Here is a 20572-nt window from a genome sequence, read left to right as displayed (position 1 = left end):
GGAGCCCCGGAAGTGCATGGGTAGCAGCCCGCTATGTGACGCCATCGCTTAGGGACGGGCTATTGTCAACCAACGGGCGGGGCGAAGCGGAGCGGGTAAAAAAAGAAGGCTGAGGGATATTGGCGAAAGATCAACCGAGTGGTGTGAGGGCGTGTCAAAGAGCAGCCGGTGGTGTGTCTCGGTTGCAGAGAGCGTAAGTAATCCTCCTTCCTTACTCAGTAGCTTCCTTTTGGAGTTGCATTGCTTCTCTTGCATCTTATAATCATCATCATAATCTTAGCACTGCAGGACTGGGACGCTATGGATAATCGAGTCCAGCCCCTGTCCCGGAGGCACAGTGGGGAATCGAACTCCAAACCTTCTAAACCAGCAGTCCAGCAGCTCCTATTCATTTCCTTTTGTCCGTGATAAGCCCTTTATCCCCTCCTCAACGCGATCCGGGCATTAGTGTTATTAAGATACGGAAAGTCTTGTTAAAAATAGAAAACGATGGTATGTATTATAATAATCTTGGAACTGCAAAGTTATGATTGAGATAGCCCTCATAACCCACCACCAATCTTTGCCCATTAAATAGAGAGAAAAGGTTTTTGAAAAGGATACCTAAGAGAACCAATAGATATAAAAGAGAGAGAGAGAGAGAGAGACGAGTGCAGAGGAAGAAAAAAGCAGTGATTGAAACGGAACAAAAGTCACTGCTCAAAAAGATAAAGGAAAATCTCGGTGAATATGTATAAGGATGTGTTTGATGGTGATTAAGGGTGAAAAGCTGGCATTAAGATTGCAGGAAGAAATATCAACAACCTCAGATATGCAGATGATATCACTCTGAGGGCAGAAAGTGAGGAGGAATTAAAGAACCTCGTAATGAGGGTGAAAGAGGAGAGTGCAAAAAACGGTCTGAAGCTCAACATCAAAACAAACAAACAAACAAACAAAACACCAAGATCATGGCCGCTGGTCCAATCATCTCCTGGCAAATAGAAGGGGAAGATATGGAAGCAGTGACAGATTTTACTTTCTTGGGCTCCGTGATCACTGCAGATGGTGACAGCAGCCCCGAAATTAAAAGATGCCTGCTTCTTGGGAGGAAAGCAATGACAAACCTCAACAGCATCTTAAAAAGCAGAGACATCACCTTGCCAACAAAGGTCCGCATAGTCAAAGTTATGGTTTTTTCCAGTAGCAGTGTATGGAAGTGAGAGCTGGACCATAAAGAAGGCTGACTGCTGAAGAATTGGTGCTTTTGAATTGTGGTGCTGGAGGAGATTTTTGAGAGTCCCCTGAACTGCAAGGAGAACAAACCTATCAATTCTGAAGGAATTAAGCCCTGAGTGCTCACTGGAAGGACAGATCCTGAAGCTGAGGCTCCAATATTTTGGCCATCTCATGAGAAGAGAAGACTCCCTGGAAAAGCCCCTGATGTTGGGAAAGAGTGAAGGCAAGAGGAGAAGGGGACGACAGAGGACGAGATGGTTGGACAGTGTCATCGAAGCTGTCAACATGAATTTGACTGAACTCCGGGAGGCAGTAATGACCAAACAACAGCAACAACAAAATTCAATAAGAGAAGAGAAGCCCTGTTTTATCAGACCAAAGGTCCATTTAATCAACTACAGTTTTTCCCCCAGTATTAAGCCAAGTGATTCTGGAAAAGTTCACAACGAAGACATGAAGGTAACAAACTCATGCATTCTCTGCTACGTTTAGCATCAGAGGCTGGAAATGCTTCTGTTCTACTACAAATCTCAGAATCCCTCAGCCAGTAATAGGTGCTAAGGATTTTATTGTATTTTCTTTTTTTCCTTCTAATTTCTGTACATCAATTTGCAAGAGCATAGCCATAAAAACAGTTCTGTCTCATGCCTCTTATGTTTCTCTTAGAGAAAGAAGTATGTTATGATGTTTAACTTTTTGGATGTTTGCGATACAGTCTAGTATCTAGGGAAACATTCTTTTGTGTCATGTGAAGATTCTGTTTTCCAGCTCTGAAGGTCCATGTTGTTAAAATAGAAAATGGCCACTGTGACGTTTACCATGTAACCCCTGCTTGTTTTCCCAAACAAAAGGTTTACACTATGTCTTTCCACCAGCAGATAACAATTGGGATGTTCCCCCTTTTTCTCACTGCCACCAGTGGATTTCCTATATCCACAATATATAAAGAACTTTAGTCAGATACTTGTCAGGTTGTTGCCAATAGAACTTATTTATTTATTGAAGTGTATTACTTTAATCAGAATCACAGATGTTCTTTATTCAATGCATACCATGTTAATCATTCAAATATCATGTATCTTGCCACATTCTTCACCTGCTCTATTTCTCTTGACCAGCTTATCTCTATTATTATTTCTTCTCACTATCTCTCTCTGCTTATTCTCCTTATCTCTGCTGATTTCTCTCCCTCTCTCTGACTATTCCATTTCCCCCCTGCCACCTTCTTCTCTCTCCTGACTCCGCCCCTCCACTCCTCTCATAGGCTCATGCAAATGAGATCCTGGGTGCGAGTGACAGGAGTGACGTGGGGCGATCGTCATAGCTGCCTAAAACACAATTAGTACATGGCTGCAAACCACAAATCCTTGACACTGAGAATGTGAAACTGTGTTGAAGTCAGATCTGACGCACTGGAAATTGTTTTTGCTGTTAATAAATTTGAAACTATTTTGATAACTGTAACTAATAGCTAAAGGTCTCTTTGGACTTTCCTGTTGCGTAATTATTTCATCACTCATTACTGTTACTGTTCATTACTGTTACCAATTTTCTTAACCTAAAAAGAAGAAAAAGGAAGATAATGTAGTTTGTGTTATTTTGTACAGCAATGACACTTACTGTGTGAAATGTGGATAATTATCTTGGTTACAACTTTAATATCTCACAGGATAAATTTTAGATTTGCTTGTCAATGATGTATTTTTCAGTTGAAAGTACAGGGAGGAATTATTTAAAGATGAAATATAGAAAATACTATGTGATTGGGTTCTTTCAAAACCGGTGACAGTTTCTCAGTTTTGGCGGGAAGGAGAGACTGAGACTGAGTTAACGGGTTAACTTTCTCTGTTTTATTTTCTCGCGGAGATTCAACAGTAAGACCAACAGGGTCAAAACAGGATAAATTGGGTAACTGTCTGTAACTGGTCAAGACAGACCTCTCTTCCAGCATCAGTCCATTCACTGAGGAACTGGACCGAACTGCTCTTGGTTGGTGATCCTGTGCATGGGAGCGCTCCTCATAGTGCACATTGTCCCACAGGAGACTGATGTGCCCAATCTCCCTCCTTCAGTGGAGTACTATACACTTAGATTGGGGCTTTTCACTCTCTTCCCACATCCTTGCCCATGCAGAAACACTATTACCATCCATTCTTGTGTCTCATAAACAGCCTCTCCTCCTTTCGGAATCTCTGGCTCAGGGAGTAGACCTCCTACCTTTAAGTTGGGGAAGTCCTTTAATAAGTCCCACACTTTTTCATACTTATTCTCTGCTTTCTCTGATTCTTTCCTTTCTTTGTTTTCTCTGCTTTCTTTCTCCACTACTCTGCTGCTGAAACGTTGTTCTCCCCACTCTTTTATATTCTCCTCCCACATAGAGAGTTTTAACTCCTCCCCTTTACTTCCTTCTCCTTCTTCTATCAGACAAACCTTTATCTTTTTCTTCCCTTCTCCTAACACTCCTGTCACTTCTGCTACGTTGCCCTCCTTCACCTCTTTCTCCTCCTTTTCGGGTTCTGCGGATGAAGACGGCACACTTGCACCCTGTTCTCCTTCACAAACTATTTTTTATTTTTCTGTTCTTCCAAGAGTTTAGCCGTGGCTTCTATGGTGGTTATTCACTTTATTTTCATAAAAATACTTTAAACTGAACTAGGTTGAGCGAGAATGATTGTGCAAAATTGTGTAACTGATGTTCGTCCTGAGTCAGAATATCACCCCAAATTTCCATGATCAAAGTAATAAGGATTCCTTCCATTTTCCTGTAAAAGGGAAACATGTAAATCCACTATCCGTTCAAAGTTGTTTCTGTTTACTATAAAAATTATTTTTTATTTTATTTACAATACTTTTTACCCTGTCTTTCTCCTTAAAAAGGAGACGTGGCTCATACATTTAAAAGACAATATTTAAAGCTAAAAGCAGCAAGTATACAAATGATAAAAAGGATCACATAAATTCCACACTAAAATACATTAAACAAATGCACCACCAAAAACCCATTCAAAATAGTAAGACACTACCATCCATTTAAAATCCCCATTCATACAGTCAGTCATTAATGGAATGCTTGCCTGAAGAGAAAGGTCTTTGCCAGCTTGTGGAAGGACAGCAAAGATGGGGCCAGCATGGTCTCCTGTGGGAGGCAGTTCCAAAATCTGGGAGCTGCAACAGAGAAGGCCCTCTCCCATGATCCCACCAAACATACCTGTGAAGGTAGTGGTACCAAGAAAAAGTCTTTGGTTTAGTAGATTAGGCATAATATCTGCAATGCACAATACACATGCTCCAACTTAGTATATTTTCCATGTATAAGATTCCCCCATGTATAACACACACACACACACACACACCACTTTTCTAAACCAAAATTAAGAAATCTTAACTTAGCTTTGATTATTCAGCCTCTGGGCTCAGAACACTCGGACATTATAAGTCCCTGTTGCATCTTAGCCTACAGGCTCCACCTCCAACGAGGTGTGTTTCAGTTGGTTTGTTCAGCATCAGCTGATGTCAGTTCCATAAGACTTGTGATTGGAGGAAACTAAGCCTCCTGATTGAAGGAAGCCTGTTTGCAGAGGCAAGGTACAGGCAGTTTTGTTCTCTCCTCAGCATACTTCCGTGTATCAGACGCCTCTCAATTTTTAGTGTAATGATTTTAGGAAAAAGTAGCATCTTATACACGGAAAAATATGATATTCATTGACTTTTCTGAATAAATATTTGAAAAGTAACAGGCCATGCCATGTGCTGTCAAGTCACATTTGATTAAAAGATATTCAAGATATGTGAGCTATTCAAGGATTAGTCTCCAGTGTCCTAGTCAGTCACTGACTATTCACTATTCCATATTGGCTTAAGTAACGTAGGTGAGGTTTATGGTGCTATTTGATATTAGATTGCTATTGCAGATGCAAGTGACACAATGGCTGGGTGAGGTGATGAATTAAAACAATGGTAAAATTCGAACACTGCATAGGCAGAAGATTAGCTTATGAAATGGTTGTTCCTCCTCTTATCTTGCTCCTTGTGGCCTATTGGTGATACCTCCCAAAACCCTGTGCTGGAAGTCAAGGAGAACTATTGAGCATTGAGTTTAAATAATAATTTTAATCTAGGTATCTTTACTCAGAAGTAATTCCTACTCAGCTGGACTTTCTGATAGGCACATGCATAATTGCATTGCAAGAATGATTTAGCTACACACTGTTTCCTTTTTGTTTTAAATTTTAAATGATGGAATTTATTCTTGCATCTTTTTAAAATTGCAAAGTAATCTGCTGTTAGTGTCTGTAGATTTTTTAAAAAATTGACAAATACTTAAACCGCTAAAGTTAACTCTAATAAGTTATAGATTTCATTCAAAAATTGCTACATTTGTTATAGTCTTTTTTTCAAAATAGCCATGCTGATCCTATTATGAATATGCATTGTTTTAAATGCTTTATTTCTTTTCGTAGTTGTTGTTGTTAGTGAAAAATGACCACTGCTAACAAAACACCTCCTGGTGCAGATCCAAAGCAGCTAGAAAGGACCGGAACAGTTCGGGAAATAGGATCACAAGCTGTTTGGTCACTTTCCTCTTGTAAACCAGGTAAATTCCAATTCATAGTACGCATAGTCAAACCATACACATACTTAGTTAATTTCCCATCTGCTGTTTATGGAAAGTGAGTTAATTTAACCCTACTACCAGGAAGGAAAAACTGCATTGAGTGGGTTTGGGGTTATACTGGATCATCATGGTTCCCCCTAAAACTGCAATATATGTATTGTCTCAATAGCATTACTGTACTATATATATTTTCTCAATAACATTATATTGGCTGGGGGAAAAACAAACAAATAAAAAGTGGCAGAAAGTAATATGTTTGTTGAAGAACTTTTGTCTGGAAAATAGTAAGAACAGGGGGGAAAGACCACACCAAACCACTGCAGGTCAAAAGTAGCTGAAACGTGGAGACATTGTTTACAGCTCATCAGATGACAATGTTGAAGAATGCCTTCATTGTAGATTTCGTTCTACATGGGTTTTGCCACAAAGCATGGATTTTGCAGGACTGAAATGTTTTGTCCTGGTGCGTGTAGTTAAATCAGTTATCCTATATGGATCTGGTTTGGGGCATTATATAGATATTTATTTTCTATAAATAATCCAAGAATTCAAGAAAGGGTAGAGTGTGAAACTCACTAACAGAATATTCTAAATAAGTGATACTCATCTTGGGTAACCCAGGTGTTCTTCGACTGCAACTCCCAGAAGCCTTCACCACCAGCTGTGCTGACCAGGGGTTTCTGGGAGTTGCAATCCAAGAACACCTGGGTTACCCAAGGTTGGAAACCACTTTTCTAGATAATTATGTTAGTGCTTTAATATTAAATTCCCAACCCCAGAGTTGTTACAGCACCTCTGTATTCCACCACAGATAATACAACTGTGATGTTTGTGGCATTTTCAATACAAGAATACAGTGCTGAAGATATATACTTCTTTGTTCACTGCAGGATTTGGTGTGGACCAGCTACGAGATGATAATTTGGAAACCTACTGGCAGTCTGATGGATCACAGCCTCATTTGGTGAACATCCAGTTCAGGTATTCCATGCTAATATATACATATACTGGACTTTACGGAGGATGATGGAAGGAGTGGCTGCAGAAAGAATTTGTTATTCTGTCCTGTGTACACATAATTCTAAACCAATAAAATTGATTGAGCTCTTGTAATTCTTTTCTGTCTATATATGCATGCATATGCTTAAAGTGCCATATAATAGTTAGGTGTTTATGTGATGAATGTAAATGCTGTCGGCTTCAGCTTTGTAGAGTAAGAAAAGATCATTTTGATGTTATTCTCAAGTTGGAAAACCAATTTATTGGAAAGGAGGCAGTATTAAAGTCATAACAGCTAGTTGAAAAAAAGGTTTTTTGATGTAATTTTAATATAAATTATTCTGACAGCACAGGCAGTGGTTGAAATGTTTCCTGTTACTCAGGGCTGGGCAGCTTCCAGGGCCTGGGAGCAATTCTTCCAAATCCATGGGTCTTACAGCCCTTAAGTCTGCTCTCTTTTCCCTCAAAGCACCCCTCCTTGGTTTTCCCCATCAAGTGCAAATTGTGATCCTTTAAAGCTCTGTGGTTTGTGATTTATACTGTATGCTTAATTTCTCATCCTCCAGGGCGTTCCTTAGGCCCATAAAGGCCTTTTTGTAGAAATAGGGTATCTTCAAAACAAACACAATCAGTGCCTTCTCTGTCACTGCTCCCAGACTCTGTAACTCTCTCCCACAGGAAGCTACACTGACCACATCTTCGCTGTCCTTCTGTAAGCGGGCAAAGACCTTTCTCTTCAGGCAGGCTTTTCCTTAATGAGGCGCTTTAAATAGACCGCTGTACTCTGTTTTTTAAAATGTGTTTTAATATTGACCCTAATTACTATTTTAATATAGTACTTGTTTAATTCTTTTAAAATATTTGTATACCCACTGTTTTAACTTTTAAATACTGTTTAAGTGATGTAAGCAGCATTGGGTCCTTTTGGGGAGAGAGGTGGCATACATGCAAACAAACAAACAAACAATGTCCTGGCCTGGCATGCACTGTGCAAATCACCTCCCACCCCAGCTGCCGAGTAGCACCATTTGCATTTATAAGGCACAAAAAGAGGGGATTGGGCATGTTGGAGTGTTTTGACAGCCTTGTGGAGAAACAGTGGTCCTCTGGGGGTCTACAGGAAGCCTACAAGCTACACTTTGCCTACTCCTGCATTACAGATCACATTTTACATTGTAAAATATTCCGTAGTGTTGTTAATGAAAATGTAAAAAGGTTATTTGAAATTAATCCTTGTCAATGAGAGTTTGTTTGTTGTAGCCATTTTTATTGTATCCAAATAATCTTCTTTACAAATGTTCAAAGTAAAGTACACAAATTAAAATGTCCAATCACAATCTAAAAAGCAACTCAAAAACCACAGTCAGAAAGAAAATAGCATGGGTGGTTTCTTCTTCTAAGGCTTGAATTTTGTTTCCAGAAGAAAAACAACAGTGAAGACACTATGTATTTATGCAGATTATAAATCCGATGAAAGCTACACTCCAAGCAAAATCTCTGTCAGAGTAGGCAACAACTTTCACAACCTACAGGAAATCCGGGTAGGTATGCACTGTTCATCATTATTTCAGACAAGTCTTTTTGAGTTAGAGAATACCAATTGCCTGACTTAAAGTGTTTGCTTGTGAAACTTCAAATGCATGAAGTACGGAATTGGAAATAAAAAAGCAGTTGTGTACCATTTAAAAACAAATGTACCAATAATTGCTTGGAATCAAAATAGGCAACTGCGCGTCTATGAAAAGCTTATCCTGCCCTGAGTGGAATTGTGTGCTTTTAAAAAATGCCAACCATTGCAAAAAAAAAAAAAAAAACCACTGATTTCAGTTTGGGCTATTGCCTCTCTATGCACAGTTCAAAACAGCAGGAACTGCTCTTGAGTTGCCTTGCAATGTCATTGCCACCAGCGAAAAGGATACAGTACTATGCTATACATAGCAAAAGCCAATGCTGATGTTGATGACACCAATGCTGCATTGGAGTAGGGTCCTGGCTTTGGATTGTTATGGCTTCAAAATACTCCAGAGGAATTTCCTCTTGATGGCTTCTTCTTTTCTTTTGTTCTCCCTGGCCCCTTGTTGTGGCTCATCTGTCTTCTGGTTCCCTCCCTTTCTCTCTTTGTGGCTGCTGTCTTTCCCTCTATCACGTTCTCTCTCTCCTTCTCCTTCATGGTTCCTTTCCTTCTTCTTCACTGTCTCTCCTTCCCCCAATCCCTGTGGCTGCTTACTGTCTCTTTTTCTTTGTTATTCCTCTCCCCCCCCCCCCGTGTGTATGTGTGTGTGGGGTTTCTGTCTCTTCCTCCTGCCCCCTTTGGCTTCTCTTTAGTGGCTCCTCTATGTGCATGGACAATAACACTTCTATGGTAAAGCTACTGTCCTGATCTATCCTCTTGCCAGGCGATAATCTTGCCAAGACTCAAGTAGTTTCCTCAGGTATTGGCAAGAGGTTTGATCCGTCGCTACAGAATATTTCAATAAACCTATGAAGTAAGAGTTTATGGACAATTTCCTGTGTGAAACAGGTACAGTATTTTGAAAGCTATAGTATCTTATAAACAACAGATCAACTTCAAATTTAAAAAGCAGCAGTGGGAAGCATTTCTCCCCCAAGTGGGAATAGTATGCATTTGGAAAGTAACTTCATAATTGCCTATGTGGTACGAAAATATGGTAGTAAAATGAAGGGGAAGAAAGTTTTAAAAAAACTGGAACATTAAAAGTTAGAAGAATGATGTATCCATTGGTCATACCGTATCAAAGATGCACTCCTGTGCACCAGTAATACAGTTGATTCTGTATCCTAGTATACATTGCTTTTGGAACTTCCACCTGTTTTCAAACACTGTTTGTCAAGAGAGACTGTTGTTTGAGGCAGACGGCTTTAGGCCTATGATTATTAAATCAATTTTTCAGCTTCTGATCCGGAAAGTAATATGTAAGCATTCTATTAAAGATGAGCTTTACTCACACCCGTATTGCAGTATTGGAGGGGGGGGGGAAGCCTCTAATCTTGAAAACCATTAAGATAAAGGTAAGTAGAAGGCCAGATTTTGGTGTTAAAGGATGGAGGAGATTCTGTCTCTTAAAAGGGGAGAATGGTGTTGTTAAATATTGTGCCGATCCCCCTTTGGGCTCCACAAAGGTAAACTCGCCCTTTTATCGCTGCCACCAGGTATTATCCTAATACCAATTCAGGTCCCCCACACAGGAGCTGCTCATATAACTTAGGAATCAGGGGTTTTGATCAAATATTCTTTTATTATCAAACAAATCATAAGGAGAATCAAATATAACTGTTTCAGGTGTTCATGTATATTAAATCATGTATTCAGTCACATTCATATTTCTCATATTATGCTTATGTGTTCATTCCTGCTTGTTCAGTATGATGTAAACTGTTCAGTTCTCTTTCCTAGCCCCTCTAATATATTCCTAAACCCTAACACTCTCTCAATAGCTTCTGGTCCCTCTCTCTATCCCTATCAGACTCCAACTGTCTCTAACTGTCCCTTCCAACTGTCTAACTGTCCTGTTAGCTCCGCCCCTCCTGCTCTATCCTCTGATTGACGGGCAGGAATGATGTCATCTTTTGGATTCCGCTACAAATATATTTGGAAACTGTCAGTTAGATAGGGGGAAATGGAAATAATTATTATGTTAACAGCAGCTAGACTGATATTTGCAAGGAACTGGAAAAATAATAATTGATGTTGGAAGAATGATGTGATGAGATGTGGAATCTAGCTATTAATGATAAATTAACTTGTGAATGAAAGTTAGGAAAGGATTATTGAAGGTGAATAGTTTTAATGAGATTTGGAACCCTTATATAGAATACATATGTACAAAACATAAAGGTTATACCCCAACACAAAAATCGTTCTATTTTGGAAAGAGACGGGGCACATGATATAAATTAAGATGAAATATATTGATGTCTATATATATATGTATCCTGTATATAAATTTATATTTCCAATGGTGGTGGGTTACACTATATTTGAGTTGTGATTCTATTTGTCATTTATGTTTTCATTATATACGTATTTTGTTATATTTAAAAAACAAAATTAAACAAGAGAGTATGAAATGTAAAACTTATTTTAAGGTGTTTTTTTAAAAAAACTTGATAATTAAAGCCTTGTACGACATGTTGACTTTCATAATCCAGTACATCTGAAGGGTGCATGGTTTGTAAGGCAGGTTTGAAGTTGTGGTCCATGAGGAGTGAAGCTACCCTTTCAGAGAGGCACTTTGCCTTTTTCTTCCTTTCTGGTCAGTGGCACTTTCTGCATTTCACATACAACATGATTTGAAGGACATTCCAGGGGATAGTGAGGTATCCACTTGTTTTATACCCTGTTCTGATGTTTTTGATGTCAGTTTAAGTGTACAGTGGAAGTGGAGCATTAACTAGGGTCTTGAGAAAATGAACAGGGTGTGAAAATTCACCCATCCCATCTTATGTTGATACAGCCTTTCTTATAACTATTACTTTGAATGTGTCTACACTACATAGTTGTACCAGGTAGTTTGATATCACTTCGGCTGTCCTGGCTCCATTTTACAGAAACCTGGGATTTCTAATCTGACAAAATATTCTCTTCTAGGGAGCTTACCTAGACTACACCATGATAGCTCTCCAGCAGAAAATTCTTGGTACTTCATCATCAAATTAGAAGTTCCAAGATTTTGTAAGATGGAGTCTTGGCAGTGGTATCAGATTGCCTGGTATAACTGCAGTATACAGTGGTGCCCCGCATAACGGGCGCCCCGTTTAATGAAGAATCCGCATAGCGATGGCTTTTTTGCGATCGCATTGCGATATTTCAAATGGTAAAACATCGCTTTGCGACAATCGGTAAGCTGTTTTGCTTACCCATTTTCGCATAGCAATGTTTTTTCTAACAGCTGATCAGAGGTTCCAAAATGGCCGCCAGGTTAAAAAATGGGCGCCCGCAATGTTTTCGCGCCCTTTCCTCGCTTACTGGGCAGCGAAAATGGCGGCCGTCTGGAGGGTTTTCGCATAACGGTCAGTTTTTTGCCCATAGGAACGCATTAGACGTGTTTTAATGCATTCTTATGGGGTTTTTTTGTTCCGCATAGCGACGAATCCGTATAGCGATGATTTTTCCGGAACGGATTATTGTCGCTATGTGGGGCACCACTGTACATGTAATCTAAATTAGCTTAAACTCAGGGATGCTCTGAAATTTGTTTTGAGTTGCTCATCAATGTCATGTCTATAGAAAATGTTGTGCTATTACTGTTCCAACATGACAGTTTTAATATCTGAGACTAATATGACAACCAAACCTCCAGGCCCTTTGTTTATAGTACATACTGTTTTTTATTACTTTCTGTGTGAAAAAGTATATTATCCATTTTGGATCATATTGTGTGTAGGGAGTGTGTGCGTGTGCTGGTAATTAAGCATTTCTAATATTTATATACAGTATTTGATAAGTGCTGCCTTCACTCTGAATTGAGTTAATTTTGTCTTAGCAAGATTGATCTCTAGCCTGGCTTGGTCAGTTATATTGATTGCATCAATCATTCTGTTCAAAGTGAATAGAAATCAATGATTTTTAAAAATCAGATTGATTTAAATCATGATTTAGATTTTAAAAATCTTTTCTTTAAATCAAACCCCCCCCACGGTTCATTTAAAGTGAATAAATAAATGTAATTTATGATCAGCTATTGCCGTCACTCTGAATTAGCTGAGCTTGTTCTTCATCATGTTGCTGTACAAAGAAACCTGCGAAGTTTGAAGCATTGTGGTGTTTGCGTCTATGATCCCTAGGTTTGACTGGGATTTCTCCTGTGACTAATCCAGGAAGAACGCACTGCATTTAGAAGAAAAAAGTGGCACAAATGTTGCAATATACAGAAGAAAATGAGCAGTAAAACATAAGATAAAACTAATGTTCTCACATTTAATGGGCTTTATTTGGGGGTGGAATGTTTCTGTCCTACCCCTGGAACTATTCTTTTTAATCTCAAAAACAAACCCCCTGTGCTTTTAGTTTATATGCTATGTCCACTAGATGTCAATGTTGGCTTTAAATAGTAGCTTTTGAATCCATGCCCAACCACTAATTCTACAAGTAATAAATGATTATACTTTTTACAATAGCATGTTGTTTTTCTGCCTGAAACCTTACATTTGGGGGGGGGGGGATCAGGCTATCCTTGGGTGTGTGCATGTGCGTATGTGTGTGGGAGAGAGGGAGAGTTTTGGATACAATATATGCTTCAGTGGACAATTTAAAGTTGACATAAGCTTTTCTAGACACAAATTATAGATTATCTTCCTCAATTGCTGCAAGGCCGTCTTTGAGTACTGTTTTCCCTTTAATTGTTTTCTTTCAGCATTTTGATATCTTTTTAAAATTCATGGGAAAACTGATTTGTATGAAGAGTTTTTTTTCTTCTCAGTTTACTCAGTGTCTTCAGATAGAAACATCTCACAAGTTCTTATTTTGTTTGCTGATAATCACAGCCTAATAATAATTGGACAGCAAATCAGCAAGAATACCCTGTTAATTCATGACATTCCAATAAACCTATGATTTAGGAAACTGCATGATTGATCATTGTGTTTGTGTGTGTGCGAGATTATAAATCATGCATTTCTACACATTTACTTGAAATTTAAAGTAAGTGTGAAGGATATTTAATAGATTTTTTCCTCCAAATTGTATTATCCAACTCTGTTTATGTTTACTAAGAAATCCAGTGGGATTTATTCTCATAGAATTTGTAGCATATGATAGGATTCCAGTTTTAGAGAGTTTGTGTGTATACGGGATAACTGCAGTGTTTCTTCTAACTAAAGTAGACATATTAAAATGAATGAAGTTTGCTATTCTGGAGTAATGTACTGTAAATTTCATTTACTATATTTGTTGTAATGTTGGATTTTATCATATACATAATTCCATAACTAGTTCAGCCATCTCTATCTTTAGCTGAAAGATACTTATATTTTGCTATTGCTTTTGTGCTGAAGAAGTAATTAAAAAGGGTATCTCTAAACCATGGCATAGTGTTATAACAATGAGCCTCAGTGAGTCTTGTATTTGCACTTCTATACTGCTGTGTATACTGTATTTGTATATGCACTGCTATAAGAAGATCAGAAATTTGTGCTTTTGTTTTAGATTAATCACTGTTTTTTGTGACAACTCCAAAAAATGCTTAATCTTAGCTATGGTTACTTAAAAATCCATCAGATGTACAAACTGTTGTTTGAAGTAGGCGTCTTTCAACCAGTACACTTCGTAAGATTAACTGTTGTTTAACTTGAAGTTTAGACTTTAGAATCTGATCCTTAAAGAAAAAAGAATATAAAGATTTAGTAAGACATCCACAGACACAGAGCATACCTCAGCACAGTTGAGGTGACTTGGCAGATGAGAAAGAATCCAGTCAAGGATTTAACAATGAGCAGCTATTCACCACTTCATGTTGTGTCAGAGCAAATATTCCATTGGATTGGCTATTTTTAATAAATGTATAGTGTCCTTGTGACAAACTTCTTTATGCAGCACCAGAATCTCAGGCCACCTTTATCATTATTTCTGACTTGATTTTGACAGACGAAATGCATTCACGTATGTTTATATTGATTGCCCAGATCTTTGCTTGTTTAATAAATTATATTAATAATATAATAATATTAAATTAATAAATTATATTTTTCTTATTTATTTTTTCTTTACTGCCTTTTGTAAAATAAAATTTTAGTGCAAAAGAAAATTTCTGCTTTGCCCAGGTGTGGATGGCATGCGTTTAATGCAGAATGAAGCAGAAAGATTCCAGATTCCAACTTTTGGTTGTTGCAGGGGCAGGGAGGTCTTGTTATCCCACACTGCTTGGTCCTGTAACATTAAACTATGGTTTACTTTTCATCAGAATGAGCCCAATGTAATTATAATATCTTTTCAGTAAAGTCACTTAATTAAACGATGATTCTCTTGGTTTCATACTGATTAACTCGGTGGAAAATCCAACTAAATCTTTTTTGGTGTTATTTTTCCATGGATGAATGCCCAGTTTATGGTGTACAGTATCGTGAAAATCCTTTGATGTTGTTTTGTCTCCTTTATTTACAACTGATGAATTATAAAAGTTTTTTTATGTCAGCTGAGATTTCGCAGCTAATACGAAGTATGCATAATGTCAAGTATCCCTTGAGCAACTATTTTTATCTGTAGATTTGACGCTTGGAGCCAATATATTTTTGTGTCCTTGAAATTTCTCCCATCTCTAGAAATCGTATTTGAATTATGGTTTTTTTTAATTTTGGAGATCACCTGAGAATCTGGTAGTATTTGGAAAGTAATGACAGTTGTTGTCATATACGCTTGGTGTGCTTGTTGCCTTTTCAGCTCTTCACTGTGGGCTCAGAAGGAAATTGAAAAGAGGTTTTCATAATGGTTCTGTAGATTAACAGCACGTGCGTATGCATGTCTACTAAAAATCAGCCTCTCTCCACTCAGTAGGAGTTACATCTAGGTTAATGTATATAGGCTTCAAGCCTAAGATTGCTAATTATAGATTATGGATCTTCTAACACGGGGGAAGCTTTCATTCTCCAAATGATGTTGTACTCCCATCATCCTTTAATCATTGGCCATGCTGAATGGGGTCAATGGGAGTTAGAGTCCAAAAAGATATGGAAGACTGTGGGCTTTAGTGGTTCTCATAAAATTAGGGGTGGGCAGAACTGAAGGTTTTGAAAAGGACAAGTCATCTTTTGCATATCTAGTTGAAAATGTGCAGTGGAAAAGCATACCGTAAGTTCATTTGTTAGGGAAACCTCATAGTGGCATGTTGTTTTTTGTTCTTCAAAGTTGTGCATGGCAGAGAAGATGAGTGTTAACCTACTTTAGAGAAAAGACTGTGTTTTCAAACCATAGTTTTCTTGTGTCTGTTATCACCTCTAGCAGCCTTTTGGTACTAAAACCAATATGAAGATAAAAATATGAAATGTTTTCTCATCCTATTATTCTGCTATCTAACATAAGCAGTGAAAATCTTTATCACTGGGTTCTAAAGGATCACTTTATTTTTTAAATGAAATGGTCAGTGAATTTCATCTGGTGACAAAGTTTCCGTATTTGTTTTTGCCAGCTTTTCCCCCTTTGTAAATAAACTTGAAAAAAAATTCAAAGCATTATCTGTTCAGCTTCTAGATCAGAGCTGGGACAGGTGTTTCCAGAATTGCATTGAACTCTGCTAAACCGAAGAGAACCAGAACCAGATTAGTGGAGGACTAAGGCAAACCCATTGGGTTGCTTTCTATGAGGAGTCCAGCTGCCTTGAAGTTCGCTATATCAAGGAAGAACTGTGTGAAAGTAGGAGCACCCCCCCATTTGTTCTCAGAATCTTGGGGTGTGAGAACAGGTGCATCCTGAAAGGGTTTACTTGCCAACAGAGCCTATTTTTCGCTTTGGTGGAACTTTTTGCACCCATCCAAGTATGATGACATGAACCTCACCCTCAGAACGTAAACACACCAACAGTGTGTGTCAGCTGGCAAAAAAGAAATGCTAATGCAAATAAAATTTTTTAAAAGGAAGCCTTTCCAAAACTGCATCATGAAGATTTAGTTAAATTTGGATGCTTATCATGCAACCTGGACAATAACCCGCCTTAACCTGCCACTGTCTTGAGATCTTTCCTCATATACTTTAATTCAGTTTCCCTAGGAGCCAAATTCTTCAGAACGTGTGTTCAAAAAACTTCACAAGCATGAAATGTTGTGATTTAGTGGGGGTCCTTGCTGGTTTTATTTATTTATATTGGCCTACCCTACACTAAGGACTGAGGACAGCCACCATTAATTTAGTGGTCTGTGTGTCTGTGTATGTATGTAAGCTTGTACCTTCCTTTTCCAGCCTTGCTCCCCTCTCACTGCTGCAATCTGCCTCATTCAACCAAGACCCTGTTTAGCTGCACTGTGAAGATAAGTGCATGAGGTCTTATCTGGGAAGGGGGATACACAGAAGGCAGCTAAGTGTCCTACATCTCCCACAATCTCTGCTATGTGCCTCTCTATTATGAAATAAAAAGAGAACATAGAGGAGTCTATTTCATTATTATTGTTATTTTGCTATATGATATGCACATGACTCACAACTGACAACTGATAAACTCATAATAAATTGAAAAATACATGGAAAAACTGTCATCCTTAAGTAGCCGCTAAACAATTAGTTAGGGTTCCTTCCTCTTCAGTTTTAACTGTCTATGAAACTGAAGATGAATCCAAATCAAATTATGAAAGACATTCTCCGTATGTATGGAATTTGGGGGGGCTTATCTAGCTTTGGGCCACACTTTTCGTGACATGATCTAGTGACCATGTATGAAGCTATTTTTTTGAAAACTCAAGTGACCAGAAGTGCCTTTTATCTGTATTACTAGGTAAACTGACTGAATCCCTTCAAAGAAATAGAGATTCTGCAAATGTGATCTGTTCTCTGGTAGCATAACATCTGACACATGGGGCTGAAAAACTCACAGGACTCTGTTTGGTTTTGTCTTTCAGCAGAGAAGTCGTTAGAAATTATATATGCAAGGGTCCAGAACAGGGGTTGATAGCTCTCCATTGCAAGTTGCACTTGGACCTGTGGGGAGCTTGCAGCTTTCCACAGAGTTGATGAAGGATGGTTATTTTCCCGAACCTCCTGATGAATAGCTGGCTGCTTTTTCAGTGCCACAGCAACAGGGATTTGTCTCTTATTTGCACACCCTTTGGAGGTACACTCAAGGGCATCCAGAGCTACAGCAGAGATCAGTGTCCCCAGACCAGAACTGCAGAGGAATGAGTAAATGTAGTTTGATCCCACAGTTGTGCCTGCTTTTGGAATCACTTTAAAGTGTCTCCAAAGTTAAGTGTGATATCACAGATAAGCGAATATGCGCTCTTGTGGAGGGATATTGGGTTTTCATAAGCATAGATTTTAGTTGGCTACTAAGCCCAACCAGACTGCGCAGAACCCTCCATTTTTGACAACTATGTGCATATTTTTCTCAGGTTCCTCGAATGGTAGTTTGCCTCCAGATATGATTCAAATGTTAGTACTGTATCAGTTCTCCTTAAGTGACTTAGATTTAGGGATGGAAAAGAAACACACACCTATATGAGATTTTTAATGTATTTTTAAAAAATCCAGTTTATGGTCTGTAAAATTATTAACAAGGGAATGTTTCTGTTACATGGCAAGAAACTACAAACATTAGCACCTTTTCTTTTTCAGATTCTACACGAGATAGTCATGTAATTAAAAATGTACACATTTGAAGAGTATGTGGGAAAATGTATAAAGATGTGGTGACAATAGCCACGAAATTAAAGACGCCTGCTTCTTGGGAGGAAAGCGATGACAAACCTTGACAGCATCCTAAAAAGCAGAGACATCACCTTGCTGACAAAGGTCTGCCTAGTCAAAGCTATAGTTTTTCCAGTAGTGATGTATGGAAGTGAGAGCTAGACCATAAAGGAAGCTGACCACCGAACAATTGATGCTTTTAAAGAGGAGACTCTTGAGAGTCCACTGGACTGCAAACATCCATTTTGAAGGAAATCAACCCTGAGTGCTCATAGGAAGGACAGATCCTGAAGTTGAGGCTTTGACTTTGGCCATCTCATAAGAATAGAAGACTCCCTGGAAAAGGCCCTGATGTTGGGAAATTGTGAAGGCAAGAGGAGAAGAGGACAACAGAGGACGAGATGGTTGGACAGTGTCATTGAAGCTGCCAACATGAATTTGACCCAACTCCGGGAGGCAATGGAAGACAGGAGGGCCTGGCATGCTCTGGTCCATGGGGCCATGAAGAGTTGGACACAACTTAATGACTAAACAACAACATAAAGATGTGCATATTAAGCAGAATGCATTAAGATTATTTAGATTAGACACATTTCCGTCAATCTTGTGGCTTGAAAGGAAGATGGACAAGGTGAAAATGCCAGTGAGACTCAAAGAAACAAGGGAAATTAAATTGACATTTCTTCATTTTTATTTTGGTTTCATTTTTCTTATAAATTTGTATCTTCTATACAATTTACCAAGGCTACTTTTAAAAATTCTGATGTGCTAGAATGGGACATTTTAGAGTCATAGCTATGGTCTTGGCCTTCTTCAGCTTTGTCCCCTGAATCGTTGTAAACAGTATCCCCAGGTTTTCACCACTGGCCATGTTTTTGTTTCTGTAGGAAATGACTAAGAAAAATCCATCCTTTGCCATTGAGATTGGACCCCTTACTCCATCAAAAAAAGCTTCACCCCCTTTTTTTTCAGACCATGTCAGGTAGCAGAAATGACAACTAAAGGGAGACCTACATAAGACTTGGCATGGTATTTGTTAGGTGTCTTCAGTTTTGAGCCAATGGACATAGTTGGTGTTCAAAGTTTCTATGGGGGCTATGGCCAATCATATATTGGAAGTGCCTCCACTCTGTCTCTCTGTGTGTTTTCTCATTTCCACATGCACTGAAGAAAAAGGGAGACAGAAAAAAGAATGGAGAAGGTGGTAAGGGATGAGGGAAATAAAGTTGATGGAAGGGACAAACCTGGAAACTGAAAGAGGAAACAGAGGAGGGTGTGTGTGTGGAGAAACCCATGCAACCAAAGAGGAAGAGGGAGAAGAGAGCAGAAAGGGAAAGAGAAACATTGCAGGATGGAGGGAGACACACACTAACCAGAGCAGGAGGGGATGAGGGAAAAATATGGCATGTTCTGAGAGCATTAAGTAAGGAGAGCATAGAAGGAAAGGAAGAAAAACCATGTGTATGCAGTCAGTCATCATTTCTTCTCTTAATTTTGCTTTGGAAATGGCTTTGTTCCCTTGAATAAAGCTTCTTTGGGTTCCTTTTAAGAAGGAAGGCTGGATGGATGGATGGATGGATGGATGGATAGGGTGGGGAGAGAACGCTGCTATGCTGAAAAGCAGGGAGGACATGTGGCACACCACTGTACTAAGAACATTGTTTCTGAAAGACTTTGATGGGGATGGGATTCTTCCCTGCATTATTTCATTTTCATTTCATTTCATTTTTGGAAAAATAGCTTTTCCTCTTGTATTCAGGTGAATGGAGGATTGCTCCACTTACTTGAAGAAGGAAAACTGCCTGGAAAGGGGTGGAAGCCCGTATCCCAGCTAGTACTCTTGAAAAAGCTGGGTCTTTGGGGTGGAGGGTTTGCTTCCTCCCCTTTCCATCTATAGTTTGTTAGGGTATCCCTCCAACCCACTCTTCAAGTTAATGAAGAGTTTGCTGGGAAAATAGCTCAATGGGCAGCTCAACACTTCCTCATGAGTGCCTGAGGATTGGGGATCACGGGTATGTATTTTTTTTGTTTGTTTATTTTTGCTAGAACAATTAAGGTGTTTGGTTTCAGTAGATTTTGCTGCTCCTGGACAGCTGTAGCATCCTAGGATATAGGTTATTATATCTCAGCTAAATTTGTAATGTGTCATGTTTCAATATATTCGCGAAGGCTTTCACGGTTGGGATCTAATGATTGTTCTGGGTTTTTTGGGCTCTTTGGCCGTGTTCTGAAGGTTGTTCTTCCTAACGTTTTGCCAGTCTCTGTGGCCGGCATCTTCAGAGGACAGCAGCCTGTGCTCTGGTGACCATCAATCACAGTGACAGATAATCTCTTCACCTCATCACAACAATACACCCATAACAAGACACAGTAATCACCCATCTCCTGAAAAGGAC

The 20572-nt window shown here is 38.9% G+C and overlaps 1 protein-coding gene across 5 annotated transcripts in view; it reads left to right on the top strand.

Moving 5' to 3' along the window:
• Positions 1-33: 33 nt before the first annotated feature.
• The window catches only part of ANAPC10 (anaphase promoting complex subunit 10), a 43714-nt gene continuing 23175 nt past the window's right edge, over positions 34-20572 (top strand). For 2 of the 5 annotated variants that reach the window (XR_012087717.2, XM_020783043.3), the window contains exons 1-4: positions 34-193; positions 5692-5812; positions 6724-6814; positions 8253-8373. Coding sequence is in view for 3 of the 5 variants with exons in the window: in XM_020783043.3 (XP_020638702.1) it covers positions 5698-5812; positions 6724-6814; positions 8253-8373 (327 nt within the window). In the remaining 2 variants the exon portion in view is untranslated. Of the gene's footprint in view, positions 194-5691; positions 5813-6723; positions 6815-8252; positions 8378-12637; positions 12801-20572 lie in introns of those variants that run through there. The other 3 variants (XR_013545872.1, XM_020783044.3, XM_020783045.3) reach the window with 2 other exon arrangements.

The sequence above is a fragment of the Pogona vitticeps genome, chromosome 5 (assembly GCF_051106095.1).
Source record: "Pogona vitticeps strain Pit_001003342236 chromosome 5, PviZW2.1, whole genome shotgun sequence".
Taxonomy (NCBI): domain Eukaryota; kingdom Metazoa; phylum Chordata; class Lepidosauria; order Squamata; family Agamidae; genus Pogona; species Pogona vitticeps.
The sequence above is the reverse complement of the archived record's forward strand: the minus strand, read 5'-3'. Positions and strand labels throughout refer to the sequence as shown.